The sequence below is a fragment of the Gymnogyps californianus genome, chromosome 1 (genome assembly GCF_018139145.2).
Source record: "Gymnogyps californianus isolate 813 chromosome 1, ASM1813914v2, whole genome shotgun sequence".
Taxonomy (NCBI): Eukaryota; Metazoa; Chordata; class Aves; order Accipitriformes; family Cathartidae; genus Gymnogyps; species Gymnogyps californianus.
The window spans coordinates 34125735-34145022 of record NC_059471.1 but is presented as its reverse complement, the minus strand read 5'-3'; the positions used below and the strand labels follow the sequence as shown (position 1 = coordinate 34145022).

The 19288-nt window shown below is 40.7% G+C and overlaps 1 protein-coding gene across 2 annotated transcripts; it reads right to left on the bottom strand.

Annotated features, from left to right (window-relative positions):
- Nucleotides 1–1353: 1353 nt before the first annotated feature.
- MTRF1 (mitochondrial translation release factor 1) lies at nucleotides 1354–18025 on the bottom strand. Of its 2 annotated transcripts, XM_050890889.1 has the most exons (10): nucleotides 17980–18025; nucleotides 14947–15402; nucleotides 10129–10220; nucleotides 9216–9297; nucleotides 8879–8986; nucleotides 8615–8787; nucleotides 7284–7401; nucleotides 5952–6088; nucleotides 4268–4366; nucleotides 1354–2935 (listed from the first exon to the last, which is right to left on the bottom strand). In XM_050890889.1, the coding sequence occupies exons 1-10, from the start codon at nucleotides 17990–17992 to the stop codon at nucleotides 2813–2815; spliced, it is 1401 nt and encodes a 466-aa protein (XP_050746846.1). In that variant the 5' UTR covers nucleotides 17993–18025; the 3' UTR covers nucleotides 1354–2812. The 2 variants fall into 2 exon arrangements, with proteins under 2 accessions (XP_050746846.1, XP_050746841.1); XM_050890884.1 differs by lacking the exon at nucleotides 17980–18025 and having other exon boundaries at nucleotides 14947–15427.
- Between the last annotated feature and the right edge of the window lie 1263 nt (nucleotides 18026–19288).

Here is a 19288-nt window from a genome sequence, read left to right as displayed (position 1 = left end):
CTCAGTTACGGACATTGATGATCACGAGGGGAAGCCAGGCGGACGGGGCGGTATTTTGTTCTGTTTGTTGTAACACTATTTGACAACGACATGGGAAGCTGCAGAAGGCCGTTCCTACCAGATGAACCTGCTCTTGCTCTGCTCTCCCACGACCAGTTGTGCTGTCCCCAGGGGCTGTTAGCCCGCCTTGCGAGGAGCCGCTTTCCCTTTCCTTTTCCTCCCTGTGCTTTGTTACAGTAATTTTTCCTGCTAGTGATTTCACTGCTAAAAGTCATGGTTGCTTGTAGGAACTGAAAGGCCCAAGTTCAGAGTATTCTGTCCTGAAAATGCCTCAGAGATGGCATCGCTATACCCCACATCCCTCCCTCGAGGACAAGGGCCAGCCCGCGGCCAAACCCCATCGCAATCTCTCAGCTCTTACATCCCACAGAAAGACTGGAGTGGAAGAACTTAGAATAAAATACGGCTTCAAATAACATTTTGTAAGTTAGGAGAAAACATAGCTTCAAATAATTGCTTTCTCAATGAGGAGAAGCAAATCTATCCGGTTTTAGTAAAGCAGAGCGTTGCAGGCAACGACCTCCCGTAGAAGGGGGTCTGCTCCGTATCAAATTCTGTCATAACTGAGCATAGCCATATTTTGCCGTCATATACAGGTATGAGCAATGCAGGATAAGCTTAATAAGACGAAGATTCTTCAGAATGCACAGGACCAGGCTGGGAGAAGGGATTTAGCTGCTAAATTTCAATGCCTACATTGGGGACATCCAAAATTTAGTAGTAGAGGGGAGCTGCTTTCTGCCTTCCCCTTTCTCATCACTCTGCACAAAACCAACAACAAAAAAGGGCTACAGAAAATTAATTAACTTAATTGCAAATATCCCTAAGGTCCTGCAGTCAAAACATGACCGTCTTTCTTCCAGTAAAATAAATGAGGCTCATATAAGTGTTTCAATAGTTTTTCGTAGTAAAGAACTTCATAGGCATTAACTAATCCTAGAAGTAGAATCTGATTATTTAAAATGCGTACTTTGTAAGAAGTTTCTAAGATGGTTCAAGATACATAATTAATAAAATAAATTGGTTTGCATCACGAAAGTGAGCATGGTAATTGGATAAGCACGTTAACTGGATACTCTCCTACTACAGCTGATGATATTAGTTATTGCCAGTCCGTCAGCGCTGTGTAAGTACAAGCCGAGTTGCGTATCTTCCTGGAGGTTTTTTTTTTCTGAACTGCTTACTGCAAGAAGTCAAAGTTCAAGTGTGCAAATGACTCTTAAATTGCATGGCAGTATGTTTCCTGATTGACTTACAGAGCTATAAATAAAAAAAAAACACACCAAAACCCAAAAGCTTTCGTAATTAAATTGTTGGAAGCAAGTAAAAAATTGTCAGACAAAGCTTGCTGATAAGAATGTGCAAACACACAAAAGAATTGGAAAATCATTCCAGAATTGAGAAACTGAGTATAGTTTTTCTGCTTTCTTCCTGGTACAAATTTTGTCTTTCTTAATATAGCTGCATAAGGTTCAAACTGTTGTTTGTTATATATAAAGTAGTAAAAACCACACCATTTAGAAGAACTCAGTATTGAAATAATTATTTTTCTTAAAATAACTGACATTTTCTCAGTCCTGTATCATTCATGATTACAAAATAAATGTGCAAATATAAGTCAACCACAAGGCGTAATTTAAATCGTAACAACGAATTGATTCTTCACATGCAAAAGATTGTGCAGAGCAGCTTTACAGCATACCCTGGGAAGAGCGGGATAAAAAGAGAACACCATGATCTAGCAAGTCAACCCAGTTCAGCAGACCACTTGCATATTTCTGTGTAACGTTAAACACGTGAGTATTCCGGAATCACTGCGTACGACTACTGCCTGCCTACGCACGTACGCCTGTCAGCATACTGCACAACGTGCGCTTAGGTGAAAACATGAACGCAGGTCCTGTTAAAGCCAAGTGTGCTCTGTAGATACTTGGATCGCCCTCCAGGTCAGGCACACATTCCCAAAGACATCAAGGCAGAAACTGAATTCCAGAGCTACCCGACTTGCTAAAATGCATCTATGCCATGAACTCGTTTTCTCTGCCAAGGAGGAGGGAGCTGCCTGTTATCACTGGTGAACTCCTCCCAGAATCTCATCAACTTAATTTGAAACTAGAACACGTACTTTTACACGCCACTGCAGCAAGTGGTCCAGACCCACCCTAAGCTGACCCAAGAATGGCTGGAAGAAAGCTGACAGGCTTCTCTCTTAAGATTCCGGCCCCTTGCCCGAGATCGCTCCCTTTGCTTTTGTATATTCACTCTAAAAAATAAAGCATCATAATACAGAGTTATTTTTAAGGGACTAAATTTAGGAAGCTCACCCCATCAATGGGTACAAATAAGCACTATTCATGAGGCCGGATTCTAGACTATGTTTGGGGAGCTTAGGTTCTTTCACCTGGAGAGGAACATCTCCCACGCCCAAAACAAAACGTGCACTATGTGGTATTTCTTCTGCTCCATCACCACGATTCTGTATCTTTCCAGCTGCAATATGGTCAAGAGAAGGACCAGCTTAACAAAGCCAGGCTGCCAAGACAGCAGGTATGTGCACACAGTACTCCAAGCTTGTTCTTTTCTGCTAGGGCTGCTGTAATAAATTCAACCCATTTGCACCAAAATATAAAAAAGTAGTATCACACACTGAAAAACAGAGGCATGGATTTTAATCGATCTATCATCTAACAAATGCATCTGTTTTATTTTGCTACCGAACACAACATTTCTGCTTTAACTCTACGCAAGGTCTTCAGCAGCCTCCTCCTTCTAAAGCCTGCAAATTTTCTAGATATTCGGTGACAGCCTCTATCTCTGCAAACTCCAGGAGCCTGTTGATTAGCTGATCCAGTGCTTCTTTCCCACTTAGAATTTCCTATGAAAAAAATAAAAACAGACAAAAGCATTACTGAGTGTACATCAGTATTATTCTGAAACGCTGACTACTCAAACGAGGAGCTCCTGGAATGCGCTTTGCCTGGAGTCTTATCTTGGTGCATCCACTTGCTCATCTTTGCGGCTCCCCCGTGTAAAGCAACGTGGCGTGGTGCACAGCAGCGGGACTTCAGCTGGCTGCCTGTGAAAAGCACAATGATTCTGGCAGCAACAAAAGGTGCTACTGGTGCCTTCCTGCCATGCTTTCACGTAACCCATGTGTTTACGTGAAAATCCCCTAGCAAGAACAATCAAGGGTTGAAGAACCTAATTCAAATACTGTTGTTCGTGCCAAGAACTAGGTTGTTTTGCAAGCAAAGCTCAACTAACTTTTGTTAGGCAGTTTATGGTTCCAGTTTCACTCAAGAAAGGTAACGAGTTCCCAACGCTAAGTAACTGAAAAGCTCGACTAACAAAAGTCATTTTTATGCAATCGTGGAACTTCTTCCCATTCTCCTGCACGATGGTATTTGTGCACCCATTCCCCACTCCGTTAAATATGAACCATTCCACATTCAGCATGCCCTGTGTTCTCTGAAGTTACCCAGGACACCTGTGGGTACAGTTTGAAAAGCGTTGCTCCTTACGCAACAGCACTTACAGTAAACTGGATACCTAAGCCAGAATACTGAAGGGTCACCCTAAACTTTGTCCTAAAATTAAAAACATTTTCATAGATTTAATACACAAAAATGCATTATTAGGTATTTGTTTCCCTGTAAAAAAACAAATAAATAAGATTCAATCCATATGTAGAGATTTACTCAGAAATAAGACCTCAGGTAATCTTAAAATGACAGCATTTGGTTTCAGTTTAAGTGTGGCCTGCGAGGCAAACATAAAAGAAAAGTTTTTCTTCACTCCGGCATTAGGAGGAGGAAAGAACGGCTTAACAAAAAAAAAAAATCCTTCGTGTCAGGTTTTTCTTTTGGATGTACTAAGCTTCAAGAATCTCAAATGTCACTTGCCCAGTTTGGCCGAGGGACTCACGGAGTTCACAGAGGACTACATGCTTGATCATTTTTCACTCATATAGTAGGAGAAAAATACACAGAGAAGTAAGCCAGCAAGTTATATCCTGTGCCAGTCACCTTTAACACTACTCTACAACAAGGCAGGAAAGAAAGTTTAAGCTTTCTAAACCTACAATGTTCTGTCAGAGCACAACTGGCTATCTGATTTCCTCATGTATCTTAAATTGTTTTCACTAAGTTAATTTTTTCTTCTTATGGTACACATAAGTACTTTAAATACTCTCATAAGCAACTATTACCTTGATATTGCGTGCATCATATGAGATCCTGTGGTCAGTGACTCTGTCCTGGGTGAAGTTGTAAGTACGAATTCTCTCTGACTGGGCTCTTGTTCCCAACTGTAGCAAAGCAGCAAAAAACAAATTCTATTATATTGTGTTTTAAAAAAGAAAATCAAATACTACTCTAAAACAGCATGCTTAGAATAAATTTTAATGGATCAGCCTGTTCCAACTACAGACCTAGTGGTCGCTGGCTTAGCATATGGGTTTTTTTAAATATTGTGGCATTACTAAACTATATTATTTGTGATTCTGTATCACAGACCAAGTTTTTACATCCTCCAGTACATTTCTGTTCCAGGTCTGTAGCTGGAAGAATTACGTTAACTCTCAAAAGTCATGCAAGGGAAGAGATACGTCTATACGAGTCCTTAGTTCAAAAATATAAGTGTTTTTCTTTTTTGGGGGGTTGTGGCTCCCACAAAAAATAATGGAAGTAGGCATCATTAATAACAGAAGCAGCACAGTCAACGTGTGGCAAAGCAGTTCCACTAACATTTGGCTGTTGGAAATTAGCACTGAAAGAGAAGTAAATTAAGAATACGAAGAGTAGTCCTCTAGTGGTAACGTGCAAGAATGCAAGCAATTCTAAAAGTTTTAAAATAGAAATCCAAATGTAGCATTGTTGTGTGGTTAAACGCTTTATTAAAATGGAGAATTAAATGCTAAAAACTGCGTAGAGAAATGGGTGTCTGCTTCAATGGGCTTTTTTGAAAATTTCATCTGCACCCAACATGTATATTTCAAAACAAGGAATTTATTGAATAAATTCTGAAACATTAGGAAAGGTAATTTACTTTTGCCTGAGTTTCTGTAGTATTCATATAAATGTACATCTAAGTCCTTTATGCAGCTTTGAAGGCTCTCAAGCTAAAATTAATGACAAAAGATAAATGGCTCGCCACTTACAATGACTGGGTTAATAGTCTGCAGGAACAATACACTTAAACGCAATCTGAAATTAGTGATTAAATAGCTAAGCTGGAAACTTTGGAGTACTGAATAATTCTGTAATTCTTACGTATTTTTATTCCTGTCGATCACAGGAAAAGAATGATACCATATTTCAAGAGAAAAGCACACTTTGCAGCATAACTCTTTATGGAAGCTGTTTCTTCCTTAAGGTTCCTTAAAAGGTTACCGAAACCATATCAAATAAGTTGCTACCTAACTGCGTAGTGGCAGGATTGTTTATATACTTGTTTCTTTCAAAAGCTCTGTATGGTCTTATCAAATACTCTGGTTTAGAAACAGGTTAAAATACAATGTTGAGAACTTCTGGTCCTAGTTTTCATGGAAAACAACTTTTTACTGATGCTCTAGTTGTGTAACTCTGGCCTTAATAGGGGGATTCAGTACATGATGTTGAGTGTTGCCTTTTGGATAATTCCAGCTAGTCTTTTGACTCTCTTCTTTCCAGCTACAGTTGATGTCTCTTTCTCATTGCCTGAGAAGTCTACAATAGCGTTGAACTGGGATAAGTAAAAAATAGACTTACCATTTTAAAATACAAGATTCTCCTTTGTAAGCACACCTGGTTAGACACACATACTCACTTGCTCTGTCACTGTCACTCAAAAGGATCAGAAACAAATCTACAGCATAGCATCCTCTCCAAATTTCAGCAATCACATGTTCTCACCTGCAGTTTTCTGGCACTCTGCTCTTGACTTAGTTGTTTTTCGATGATCTGCTGGTACAGCTTAGCTCTCAGTGTCCGCAGAGCTATTTCCTTGTTCATCTGCTGTGATCGCTCCTGCTGGCACTCAACTGCTAGTCCTTTACAGAGGGATTCAAAAGAGCTCCGATCAAAAGCCCATTATAACAAAGAACAAACAAGCTAAATTAATTCTAACACATTAGGCAAATGAAACTTTCCAGAGTGCTGGTTTGTAGGGCCTTTCAGCTGTAGGATAAAAAAATCATTTTAACACACTGGCCACAACCATTAGTATGTTTTTAAACTCTTCACAGCTGCACCAGGGGCTTTGTTCCGTGCTACAGAAAAGTCAGGGATATTTTAAAATTTCATGAAGCAAACAAGTTTCTGACATTCCCTCCAGCAAACAGGTTCACTCCAATTAGCTATCACATGTTAAAAATGTAATTTGCACAGTCTACAGAAGCATGTTTAAAACAGTGTAACACAAGTTTTTAAAGTCTTAGTCTAGACAAGCCCTTGGAGACTGGAAAATTCATTATTCTAGCGGAGAACAGTGTCTAAACAATAGTGGCGAGTCTTGAACTTAATTATGAATAATGAAATAAAGTAAAATAAAGATCTTTAAAATAAATTTAGTACTTATTTTTACTTCTCATTTGATTTCTGAAATAAAAAGGCATATAGGAAACAGCTGTTTTCAGGTCACTGCTGGAATTTCCTGTGCCTAAAGAGATTCTGCATCTGGACAGATAGAAGCCCACTGAATTTCAATAAAAACAAATCCTGAGAAAGACAGAGTGGTCCTCTACCTTCCCATCAGTATACATTTTCCTTTCTATTCAACATATAATAGCATTATCTAGTACTGAATGAAAATCTTCAAGCCTCCTTTTTTCTCAGTCATGTAACTACACAGGTTCCAGCTAGGCAAAGCACACCCTTGGTTGCCAACGGCCATTATTCCTGAAGGTACAGAGCACACAGCACGAGTTATTTACATCTTCCATCCCATCCCTGTCACCCTCCATTTGTTCTTTCATCCTTCAAAGACAGTGTATTCATTAAACACTCCCTCTGAAGACAAAACCGGCATAATAGCAACTTGCTGAGCATTGTGCCACTGGTACATACCCCTCTTCTCACACATTGCCTTGCTAGAAGAGGGGCAGAATCAGAAGGGGCTAATTCCTTTTTTTGGTGTAAGGCCCAACCCTGCAAACTCACTCTAAGAGACAACTTGCAGGATCACAAGCTTTCTCTTCAGGATACAGATTTAGGGTGATCAGAAGTACGAAATACAGCCAGACTTACCTGTGGGAAGGTGTACAATTCTCACAGCGCTATCAGTTTTGTTAACATGTTGCCCTCCTGCTCCTTTGGCCCTGAACGTATCTATACGCAAATCTTTGGGATCCACTTTAACATCAACCTAGAATCAAAGAAAATTACTACTTTCTGCTCATTCTAAAAATATTTAAATGTCAATGATACTCGGTGTAAAAAAAAAATCACTTCTCAAAAAATTGCTCCTTTACAACTGTTCCTGAGGAACAGCTATAATTATTATACTTTAAAAAAATGCAGCGTCAAATATCTCTGCAAAGCAAGTGATGCTTTAAATATTTCACTTATTTTTTCAAACTCTCACTCGAGGTCCTTCACAAAACAAGGTGTGGGTGTGGGGGGGTTTGGGGGGGTGAAGGGGTGTGGGGGGGGTGGTGCGTGAACAAAACAAAACCAACAACTTTTTGTAAAACCACTCGCTTTGGCAGGGAGACTAAGAAATAAGCAAATAACCAAAAACTACTTCTAAACAGCAGTGCAAGGATCTTGTTCATGAGTCAAGCCTGAATGATTCTTGCAACAGTGCTTAAAAACATCTAACTGAGGAAAAAACGGGTGTATCCAGATCCAAGTAAGGATTGCAGCATGGGAAATATGAGTCCATGATGACCTGGACCATAGTTTGAGCTCAGTGGATGGGAAAGGAACATTCAGATCTGATCAATGTTGCAAGGAAAGCATTACAAGGAAGCAGGAGAACATGCAGGGAAAGCCTACAGGATCTGGTTTTGTTTATTTTGTTTGTAAATTGCTGGTTTAAGTGAGAACTGTTGGTATCAGTGAGATCTCAGAAAGACTAGCCAACACACTCACTCATTCAAATTCAAAGCAGACTGTCGATTTAACAGAGAAGGACACCAATAATTTAAATGAAACCAAAAAAATCAAAAGGACCTGCAGAATCACATTACTATGCAACACTGAATATTTTCTTGGATATATTCCCTGTCTTAATACATGACACGATTTAAAATTGGCTTACTCACAGCAGTCAGCTTTGTGAGTGTTGGGGCTGGAATACTCATTGAAATGATCATTGATTTACTTGCCATTTCAGGCAACAGCAAATCTCTGCAAAGTTACTTCTGATGACCCATTTAAACATGTAAGGTACAGAGCCAAGGACTATCGCCTTCCAGAGTCAGGGAACTTGTGGTTCACTTGCTGGGACTCGCACAAAGCACTTGGGTATCAATAAAATCCCAAAACAGTAACAGTAACATGGTTTTAAATAACACGTACTCCAATGCCAAAATGGGCGAGCAGCGATACACCATCCTGATTAACAGTTAGTTTACCTCCTCTGGCTGAGGGAGGACAATAACTGACATTGTCCCAGTGTGAATACGCTGCATTCTTGACGATAGGCCCATCTCAGGGATTCGCTGGACTCGATGAGTCCCTCCTTCATATTTCAGATGCCTGTAGACATCATCTCCCGAAATATGAGCAGCGGCATGATGCAACCCACCTACAGAGACAAATAATGTGTGACAAATATAGCACAGAAACACTGCTTTTAATTTCATTGTCTTGGTGGAATGCCTGAAGAACTACTGTACCTATCTCAGCCGGTGTATAGTTCACAACGTCAAAGGTCCAACGTTTATAGTCTGCATAGTTCTGGTACATCTCAAACATTTCTTTAGTGAACTGTTGGCAGATGTCTCCTAAAAATATAAAGGCGCTACAACATAAATAGCAGTTCACAACATGGCAGCCACCAGTTTTTAGATTTAGCTTCAACTCTAACCAGTCATTAGACAGATTAATACTCTTCTTTAGAAAGTATTACTTTATACCATTAAAGTATAAAAAGGCATTAAGAATAACCCATAAGAGGTTTAATAAAGTTGGATGGAGGTTTGGAGTAATCTTTGCTGTGGGGACTTTGCTGACCTCCAGTTGTTCTGCCAGCTGTCACTTCTAATATGACATGACTTCTATCATATTTTTCCTTTGGCACTAGAAGCTGGAAAAGCTGAAAAGGAAAAAAAAAAGAATGTCATTATCTCCTTCATGACTCTCTATCTCCTCTTAATCAAATTTACAGCCAGCCTTCACAATTGCCACAGCTTGAGTGCACACAACCACCAATTTCTTTTGGCAAACTAGTAAGTAGGACTAAAAACTGTCCAATGGCCGTTGCAACTCAGTGCAGTCACTGTGGAAATGGGATATGCTGGTGCATCCACAGGAAAGCTAGCTGAAAGTTCGATCCTGCAAAGTCAGGTGCCAGGTCACCCACTCCAGCCCCAACTACCTATGAACACAAAGTTATTAGCTATAACCCAGCCAATCTTTACATTAATCTTATTTTTCAGAAAGTCCCATTTCATATTATTTCAATCTGAATGTAGAAATGAGTCCAAACATAGAGGTCTTCCCTGAATCGTTTCAGTTTCTCTGCTTATAATTAATTTCCCCACTCATGGGGTGCTGTAAGCTGAAGAGAAAATGAAAGACTGCAAGTTCGAATCAGAAATCTTTCAAGAATGCATGCTCCACTGCCACAAACAGTTACTAGGATGTCATGTCAGGTCTCAATAGCTCACCATTTTTTTAATCCCCTTCAGCAACTGCAGACAGACAAGCAAGCAAGCAAAAATGCCTAAAATAATAAGCTTCTAAGACACAATTCTCAGTAAGAAGCTTACTAATAATTAATGTTGCCACTTCTTTTCAGGGAGATTACAGAAGCTGGACTTCTGTTTCATTAAATGGAAGTGTCACAGTCTATTGGTAAGATCACAAAGGAACATTTTTCTGACATCTTTATTTACAAAGCTGCATAATTTTACCTCAGGCTCACCTTTCTGCACAACATGTTGATTTTTTTATCCAGGGTTTCCTTCTCTTCTAGGGCAAGCTCTAGAAGTTGTTTCTCATCTCTGCTGTCGAGCTCTAAATTCCAACAACAGGAATAGATGTTAGCCAATCTCACCTAGCTTAGAGCAAATTGTAATACAGCTGTCCAAAGACATGCAATTGCAGCAGATAAAAACTTGCAGTTGCATTTTGCCAGCACGAAATATCAAATAAGAGCAGCCCAAGCCAGGATGCATATTGCTAACTGAATGATCATATTTTTCAGGTGTGCTGGAAGGAGTAGCGGATATCTTACCTCTCAATCTCTACCTTATGGCTCAAAATCTGCATCAAACAGATGCCAGTCCCACCTGACAGTTTCTCACTCTCAGTTAGACTGATGGTTATGGCACACAGATTGACAGTCCAGGGGCAAATCCACAAACGGATTTGACAAAATACATCAAAAACATGCCTGCAGACAAGAAGTGCCTCAGTTTCCCTTACTACAATTTTTCATGCAACAAATATTTTTGTTTCTACACTTGCCCAGAAACACCCATCTACTCAACAATTTGTAGGCAACTCATTAAGGTGAGCACTACAAATAATGGTATGATGATAATAACGAGGTTTCTAACCTTCTGTCTCCTGCTGTTCAAGAGATCACTGACATGTGGGAGTTAGGGATGCAAGTCATCAGGATGTGGGAGACCTCACTTGGACTCTTTGCTTTGCTTAATGAGATTCCCTTCCCCTCTCTTCAGCACGTGAGACCACAATCTGGGGTACCGTGTCCAGTTTGAGCTCCCCAGTACAAGAAAGGCATGGAAATACTGGAGTGAGCCTAGTTGAGAACCATCAAGATGGTCAAGGGCTGGAGCAAAGGACATATGAGAAGAGGTTGAGAAAAGTGTTTGTTAAGCCTTAAGAAAAGCAGGAGGAGGGGAGGTTTTATTGTTGTGTACAACTGCCTAACAGAAAGACATTGAAAAGATGGAGACAGACTCTGTATATCGTGACAAAACAAGACATAAGCTGGAATACGGGAAATTCTGATTACATATTAGGAAAACTATTTTCACCCTAAGGGTGGTCAGACACTGGAACAGGGGCTCACAGAGGTTGTAGGATCTCTATCCTTGGATATATTCCAAACTCAACTGCACAAGGCCCTGGGCAACCTGCTCTAACTCGTCCTGCTTTGAGCAGGACATCAGACCAAATGACCTTCAGAGGTCCTCTTCAAACTACATTATTTGATGATTCTGTGATTAGATTGCCCCTTCCCACATTTTAGAGCTTACGAGGAAACTAGGAAACATTCTCAGGTAAAGCTAGCAGAAGCTCCAAACCTTTTCTGCTATGGAAGCTCCAGTTTGCAATAATTAAAGATGCTGATCAGTTAGCATTAGATTATACACTAAGTAGAAACTTGGAAGACAGTTGGAGTCAAGTGGAAAACCTCTCACTGCCAGAATAGGGAGCGCCCTCTCCTTTTCATCTTTCTTCCCACTGTTCTACCAGCTGAGGAGTGGCTCTGTCACTCATCTCATCAGAAAGTAAACCAATTCAACTCACTGAAAGAAAAAAACAGGTCTGGTTAAATAAATGCATGTATTTTACCATGCCAAGTTGAACTAGATTTAATTTACAACCGGACAATTACCAACACAAATGGGAGAATGGGGGAAGACAGCTTTGAACAGCTGGGAGTGAAAGCAAGGGAAGAAAGCCACAAAGAGGATGAGAAAGTTTTATGCCTTGGGGCCAGCATGGTAACCATAGGTTTGCCTCAGATGCATTATGAAACAGGACACTCAATAGCTGAATGCGTCTCCTCGCCTTGCATGACCAGCTGCCTGAGCTCTGGATTCTGCGGCAGGAATCGGGCATCTCAAAGGCAGGGGCAAGGACCGCGGGCTCCACATCTCTGGGCATCTGGAGCCTGCTTCCCGTTCACAGCAGCTCACACACACGCACATTCACTGGTGGCCTCAGCAGCCAGTCTTAAGAACTAAATGGGCTGGGAAGTTGAATCAGCTTTGCACACTGGGCAAGGACAGCAGCAGCTCCTCCATATCACAGTTTTTAATTTATGCTCTGGGGTTTTTTTCCTTAAATAAAAGATGTCAGATCAACACTTGAATGTGGCATCCCCTGTACATAAGGCAAGAACTGTATAAATTTCCCTACCAGTATGTCACAACTCTAACCCAAAGCTGGTACTGAATCAAAGGCTTCTAGCTGGTCCAAAAAGCATCATTATTGATTAGTTAGATAAACAGTATCGAATTAACTACTGTCAGCAGAGATGAAAGAATGGTCTAGTGGTAACCAATGAGCTTAAGGTTCAAAGGATTGGTGTCGCATTCCTACCTCCCTGCAAACCTGACCTTTAAGAATTCACTTAATCTACCCAGTGACTCACATCACCAGTGGCAAACCGGAAAACAATATTTTTCTGCTTCACTGAGCGTTGCAAATATAAAATCCTATAGCAATTGTGAGGAATTCAGGTACCACAGAGAAGAGGGTCAGTTAAGGAGCTGTGGCGGTGTGCTCCCCCCAACCTCAACCCGACCTTTATTCAAGTGATAACCACCAGTGGCCGTCGTAATGGATGCATCTGGTCGTGATGGCTGCATCACGTGATGGCAAAGCGGATTTGGGGGAGACATAACAACACAATAGCCACGGGCTAATTTGAACAATGTGCCCACCTAACCATGATGCTGGTCAATGTCGGACTCAAGCCAAATTTGGAAGAAACTAACATCTGTAGTCGGTATGTAAATATGACTATTAGACAATTATCTTACTCCATAAATAGGGGACAGCCCAGGGCCCGTTGAGCTCTCCTGCACGGCAGCAGGCTGCATGCCGGGATGTCCCCTTGAGTAGGGACGCCTCTCAAGGTTACTCCTCGAGGCTGAGAGAGTCCTTGCTGCAACAGATTCTTGGTAAGTGATTAACAGCATGTTAAACTTTGAAATCTCCGCTAAGTGATATAAAGGATTGATTGTGCACATATAATCCTTTAGACATAAACTGTTGACCAAGTCTGGGACCAAGTCTGGATCCAGCTGCACCTGAACTCCCCTCTGAGAAGCAGTTCAGAACATAAGGGGGTCCTTTCTGAACCTCATGACTCAACGAGAGGGTCTCCCTGACAGTTCTGTCTGACCCTGTCCTCTACACAGTAGATAATGAGGTGTACCTTGCCATCGAATCTTGTTAAACCACTGTCGCATTTATTATCAAACTTTGTTAAACTGCCGTTTTGTATCAATAAACATATTGCTACTTCTGTCTTACGAGCGAAGTGCATCACTCCATCCACGACAGGAGCTAAACGGAAAACAAAGAGCAGTCAAATAAAGGGAACATCTGTGTTTTAACTTGGCCACACGATAAACAGCACAGATAAAATAATTTGGCTCCAATTAATTAACTTCGTGGCTGTAATTTTCTTTCATTCTTTTCTTTTCCCTTCTTTCAACTAGAACTCACTCCATTCATCCACATCATAATTTATGGAATTAGAAAAATTCTTCATTGGATCATGTACTTGATCCAAACCAGCCTTTTTAAGCTGAAGTATGAATTTCCCAGTGTTTTCTTAATACTTTCTAATTCTTCCAAGAACACTTCTTTTTCAGTGTTAAATTTTTGTCCCTCCTCACCTTCACTCCTTTTCCTCTTTCTTCAGTGAACAGAACTGGAGAGGGTTGGAGATTAAAACATTTTCAATAACCAACATTTTTTCCAAAAGCACAAACATCTATTTATTTCTAAAACTAAAGAATACAAATGTTTTCTACCTTTCTAAACAAGTGACATTTTTACCAGCTTTATTTCAATATGGCTTTTACTGTTTTGTCAACACCCCTTGGGTCTCTCTCTGAAAAGCACCATGAACTTTCATTCTCCTCCATTTACACCGCCGGCTACCCATTTCTCCTGTCCTTTGCTTTTCCCTTGCTTCAGTTCTTTAATGTAAGCCCCATTCTCTCCAGGCCAATGTTTCCCTCTCTTGGCTTAATACCTATTGGGGTAGCAGAATGGATTTTTTCTTTCCTACTGTGTGCACCTCCTCACACTTCTAACAATGTTTTTTTCTCAAAATGTTGCACCGTTACTTATTTTGTAAATTCTTTTACTCCCTGTGTACTTTCTTATTCCTGAACGGTATCAAAAGCAGTGACAATTTTTAAGTCTTTTTTACCCCAACTTCTACTGTAGCAGAGTATTGAAAAGCAGCAGCTTCTTCTTTATTCCTTGAAGGGCTCCTCAAATATTTTCAAAGAAATATCAGCTTTTGCAACTTATATTGGAAGCTGACAATTCAGGGCCTAATGAAAGGTCATGTAATTTGCTCAATAAGTATCAATGAACTGGCTAGATGGAATCCCATTTTACATAACACGGGTGAAGTCTGCATCTATCAAATGTATTAGGCTCACTAAATTTTTTTCCTTCAGTTCACACTGCTCTCAGTTCTATCAAAAAACAACCTTAAAACAAACATTTCCAAACTATTTCTGCCAGACAGATAGCCCTGAGATTCCAGACAATCCCTACTCTCCCAAGTTGGCTGTATTAAGACCTCAAACTGAAGTGAGGCAAGATGAAAAATGGAAGGATGTGGGTGGATGGAGAAAGCCCTAGCAGCACGTGAGGTCCCAGGAGCAGGCAGGACCAGAGAGTGTTCCAGGGCTGGCTTAACTTATTTAAAAGCTTTCTTCAAAGGCTGGGCAAAGAAGTTTATTGCAAGCAAAGCTACTGTTTTGAAACAAGTAAGTAGATGTGTTCTCCTTACCTCTGCACATAGCTTCTAACTCCTGAACTTCTCTTTCAGCCTCTCTGATTTCTTGAAATGCAGTTGCAATGGGGGACAGATTGGCACATCTTCTCCTCAGGGTTCTTTGCTCAAAGTCATTTATTGAGTCAGCATTTAACAGATGACTAACCTGCTGGTACTCCTTGCTTAGAGTCTCCAGATACTTCTGCACAGCCTCATGCTTCCACAATGCTCGAGAATCCTGATGTTTTTTCCTATGCCAACTGTTAAAAGTCAGAGTGAATCTAGCCGTGTCCAATAAAGATTTTGGCCTCCAAAATCCACAGTTGTGCAGTCCCACCACATAACCTATCTTCTTTGCAACAGGGAGAAGACAGCTGTAAAGTTGACTGTGACAGTAGCAATTGGCAAGCAGGCTCTTGAAAAGACAGACACTTTGGAAAGGTTTCATTTTGTTTCTTATTTTTCTACCACCTGAAATTAAAAGTAGACAGTACATGGACCAGTGTTATTATCTAGAAAAAGAGAGCATTCTATTAAAAAAACAAACAAACACACAAACACAAGAACTGTATCAAGCCCAAATGCTGTCCTCGATTACACGAACACAAATGCAACTGTCATGGACAAAACTATTCCTGTTTTAGTCTTGGTTTAAACCAGAAACTCTTATCAGCACCGTTGTACTGACTGAGGGTTGGAAAAGGTCTCCTCCCTCACCTCTTCAAACAGTTCGTTTATGCTGTGGCAAAGCTACTGTAGATGTGGCTTTACAGACAACAGCTTCATTTTGCCATATGTCTCGTTGGAAAAATCCAACCATTGAATGCCTTACTGGTGAAAGAAAAATGTTGCTGAGAGAAGACAAATCTATACTAGAGGTACAGAATTCTATACAGAGAATGTATGAAAGGTCCAGAATTATGTGCAAAATTATACCCACTACCACAACAGGATATAACTTTGGCAGGACATTAGTAACATCGAGCTGACCTTGCAACAGATTAGTCAACAGGACTACAATACACTTGCAAGAAATTACCCATATACGTACTATGTAAGACATGGGAACAGTGCTTTATGTCCCCTGTGTACTCCTTCCCATGATGTATTTACATATAAGTGACATAAATATTTTCCATCCAAAAAGTGAGTAAGAAGCTGGTACTCTGAAATACAACCCCTGTATGTTTCTGAGACACTTGGCCTACAGTTTTGCAGGACACAGGCTCCCCTTAGCATCACTGCTGCTCTAGGAAAGATCTTTTCATTTTATATCATCAACATTGCAAACTATGTTAGGAATTCTTACTGTGCTCTAAAAATTTATATTGGAGTGCAAGGGTCTACCAAGAGGACTAAATTCGTGTTCTACGACTACTCACACAGAAAAGGTTTAACAAATAAAGAAGCCCTCCTTAATATCTCTGCCAGTGCCACAATCCCATGTCTACTGATTTTTACAAAAAAGTGGATTCGGAGAAACAGAGAGCATGAAACTTTTGCAAGAGGATCCCCTTGAAACATACACTTCAGTTTTCTGACAATTATTTTTTACTCATCAGTGACGACCTTCTGTGCATCTTCAGGCATTTTATTAACAAATTAGTATGACATTCTAACTACTCAACTCACCCATTATCCTCACCTATTTACTTTCATCCATTTGTCCACAATGAAGAACGAGCAATACGCAGTAAACCCAGAAGTACTGCGTCTTGCTTGTCTGGATGTCTGTTTTACTACCTACAGAAGGAGGGAAGGACCTTTATTCTACTTCTGCACCTTCCCCAGATTCCCCAGCCAGCAGGTGCTATTCAACCCACAGCGGCAACTTCGGGACTGCTTTAATTTACAGAAAGCCAGCGATACCCCTCATGGATTGCTCTAGTGACTAAAACCAGCTGTAGCAGAGGGATCATATTCCCTTCACCAGGAACACAGCAAAAGGCACAAATCCGGCTCATCATCTACAATCCTGCACTTAGTTGCTCAGGGGCACGTGTAGACTCAATTCCAAAAGACCTAATTCTGCTGATGATACTGGAATTGCTCCAGATCAGCATGGCCCATTGTCTTTTGGTCAAGTGCTAACCATCATTAACTCATTTTAAAAATATTAATGTTATAATTTATTTTAATTAATTAAATAGATTAATTATAACCATCTAACTCATTTTTTACTGGTGTAGTTAAGAAGCGATGTACTCAAATAATAAGGGATTCGTAGTATTGTTCTGCCTGAGCTCTCAGAAATAAAATTCTTGGTTTTAAATGCCTAAAAAACCTAAGTAATGGCATGACACAGACCTTCAAGAAAGTCAGAAATTTCAGAAAAAACTTTGCTATGTTAAATAAAAAAGTTATCTCCTTTTCAGAGAGATGTTGCCATATTACATTTGTGCAGAAATAAGCACACATAAAACTTTTACAGAGCTATGAGCAGTAGATGACTTATTAACTGCTTTCCAAACCAGATTTTAGTAACTTTCTAATGTGACAAAATTACCCTGTGCACATCACAAATCAAAATCAGTAAGCAAAAGTGACAACTGTAATTGTCTTATTAAAATAACAACAACAACAACAACAACAACAAAATTAAAATTTCCAGACAGGAAAGAGTTATCAATATTGTGAACACTTTAAGAGGTTTTAAAAATCATTTCTAACAGTCAAAGATGCTACTAACTCCATGCAACTGAATTCAGACACATAAGAATATGTAGGTACACGGGAGGAGCATGTATTTCAATGCACGCTGTAACAGGAACAGCTCAAGGCCGTGCCTCCGAGGCCACCTTTCATACACCTCTGCCTCCCACCACAGCTACCCCGCGCAAACCCTCCGAAAGCCATGCACAAAGTCCCCCTGGCAGCCCTCCCCCATTGCAGGGGTTGTGGGTGGACGAGGAAGGCAGGGCTGCAGAGCAGGCAGGAGCAGGCAGGAGCAGGCAGGAGCAGCCGGAGGTCACGCGGCAGCGGAGGGCAGCTGTGAGGGGTGCGGGGGGCTCCGCTCCCCAGCACCCATCAAGGAGCTTTGACACTCACCGTCCATACACATTGGCGCCGGACGGATCCTGCCTCAAAACATGAGGCCATGGTAGACGGGAAGTAGAGCGGAAAAACTCCCAGTCCCAGCATGCCCGCTAAAAAACACGACTCCCGGCATCCTTTGGCTCAGGCCCGCGTGGGCAGCTGGCCCTCCGCAGCACGGCCAGCCCGCGGAGGCACGGGGGTACCGTCACCAAAAGTCTGCGAGCACCGCTGGAGCAATGCTATCAGTAAAGGCAGACTTTGCTTTACTTTGTGAAACGCAAGCCCCGAAATAAAAAATGGGGAACGTGACCTTAAAAATAGGTCTTCATTTTCGGTATCTTCCTCACAGCTGCACAGTAACACACTCTGACTTCAGCAACACTTTGGGAGAAATGGCAAGAGTAACCACAAATGGGAATACTCACTTATGTTTCCAGCTTCTAAGCTGTTGTATTACATACACTTTTCCATGTATTTTCGCAAAACATGGGCTGAAAATAAATGTGTCCCATCTGGTTATTAAAAGATTAATTTCAGAGAAGTTTGCATAAAACAACCTTAAGTTTCACTTAATGTCAAAGCTCACTATTCATTTAAAATGAATTATTACTATGGTACTAGAGACAAACACCAGTTACAAAATATTAATAAATATAACCATTCAGATTATCATTATGCTAATAGGCTGCAGCTTCCTAATAAGGTATGTTGTAAAACATACTATGTATATGCACCTTTTAATAGATAACATTAAACAGATTATACAACTACCTCCCTAATTATATTTGCATTTTAAAAAGACTTAAGTAACATTGTTTTTTTCTACCTATAATCACCTAAAAAGCTTTCTTCCCAGCTACCGTCATGCAACAGGATTTAAAAAAAAGGTAAAAATTTGGTATTTGGCACACATAACCTCATTGGGGTTTGGTGAAGTAAATATTCCAAAAGACTGAAAATGAGACCAATCGATTGGAAGGATTTGGATCGAACCTCATCAGCACATGAATGACAACTAACCGCTTGTTTAGATCTGAGGACAGATTCTGGCTCTGCTCCATCCCCTGGGACAGAAGGCAAGGCAGACAGATTAAAAGGCTCTTCCAGAGAATAGGACCCACCCCAGAGCCGATCCAATCTACAAAGGGGCCACAGCAAACAGCACCCTGAAACCTCAAAGGCGCTTCCCCAGGCCTGAGCCTACAGTGCTGTGCCGTGAGAGATGCCATCGTCCAGATGCCATCCCCACCACTCCTCACTCTTCTTCCACTATGACTTAGACCTCAGTGAAATGAAATAAGATGATCATCCTTGCATTAGG

Excerpts from the sequence above, each read along its gene's own strand:
- MTRF1 (XM_050890884.1), bottom strand. The coding sequence starts at position 15,427 with ATGTACTGTCTACTTTTAATTTCAGGTGGTAGAAAAATAAGAAACAAA. Across the intron at positions 9,298-10,128 it reads TCAACATGTTGTGCAGAAAG|CTTTTCCAGCTTCTAGTGCC; the intron begins GTGAGCCTGAGG and ends TTTCCTTTTCAG. Across the intron at positions 6,089-7,283 it reads AATTGTACACCTTCCCACAG|GACTAGCAGTTGAGTGCCAG; the intron begins GTAAGTCTGGCT and ends CCCTCTGTAAAG.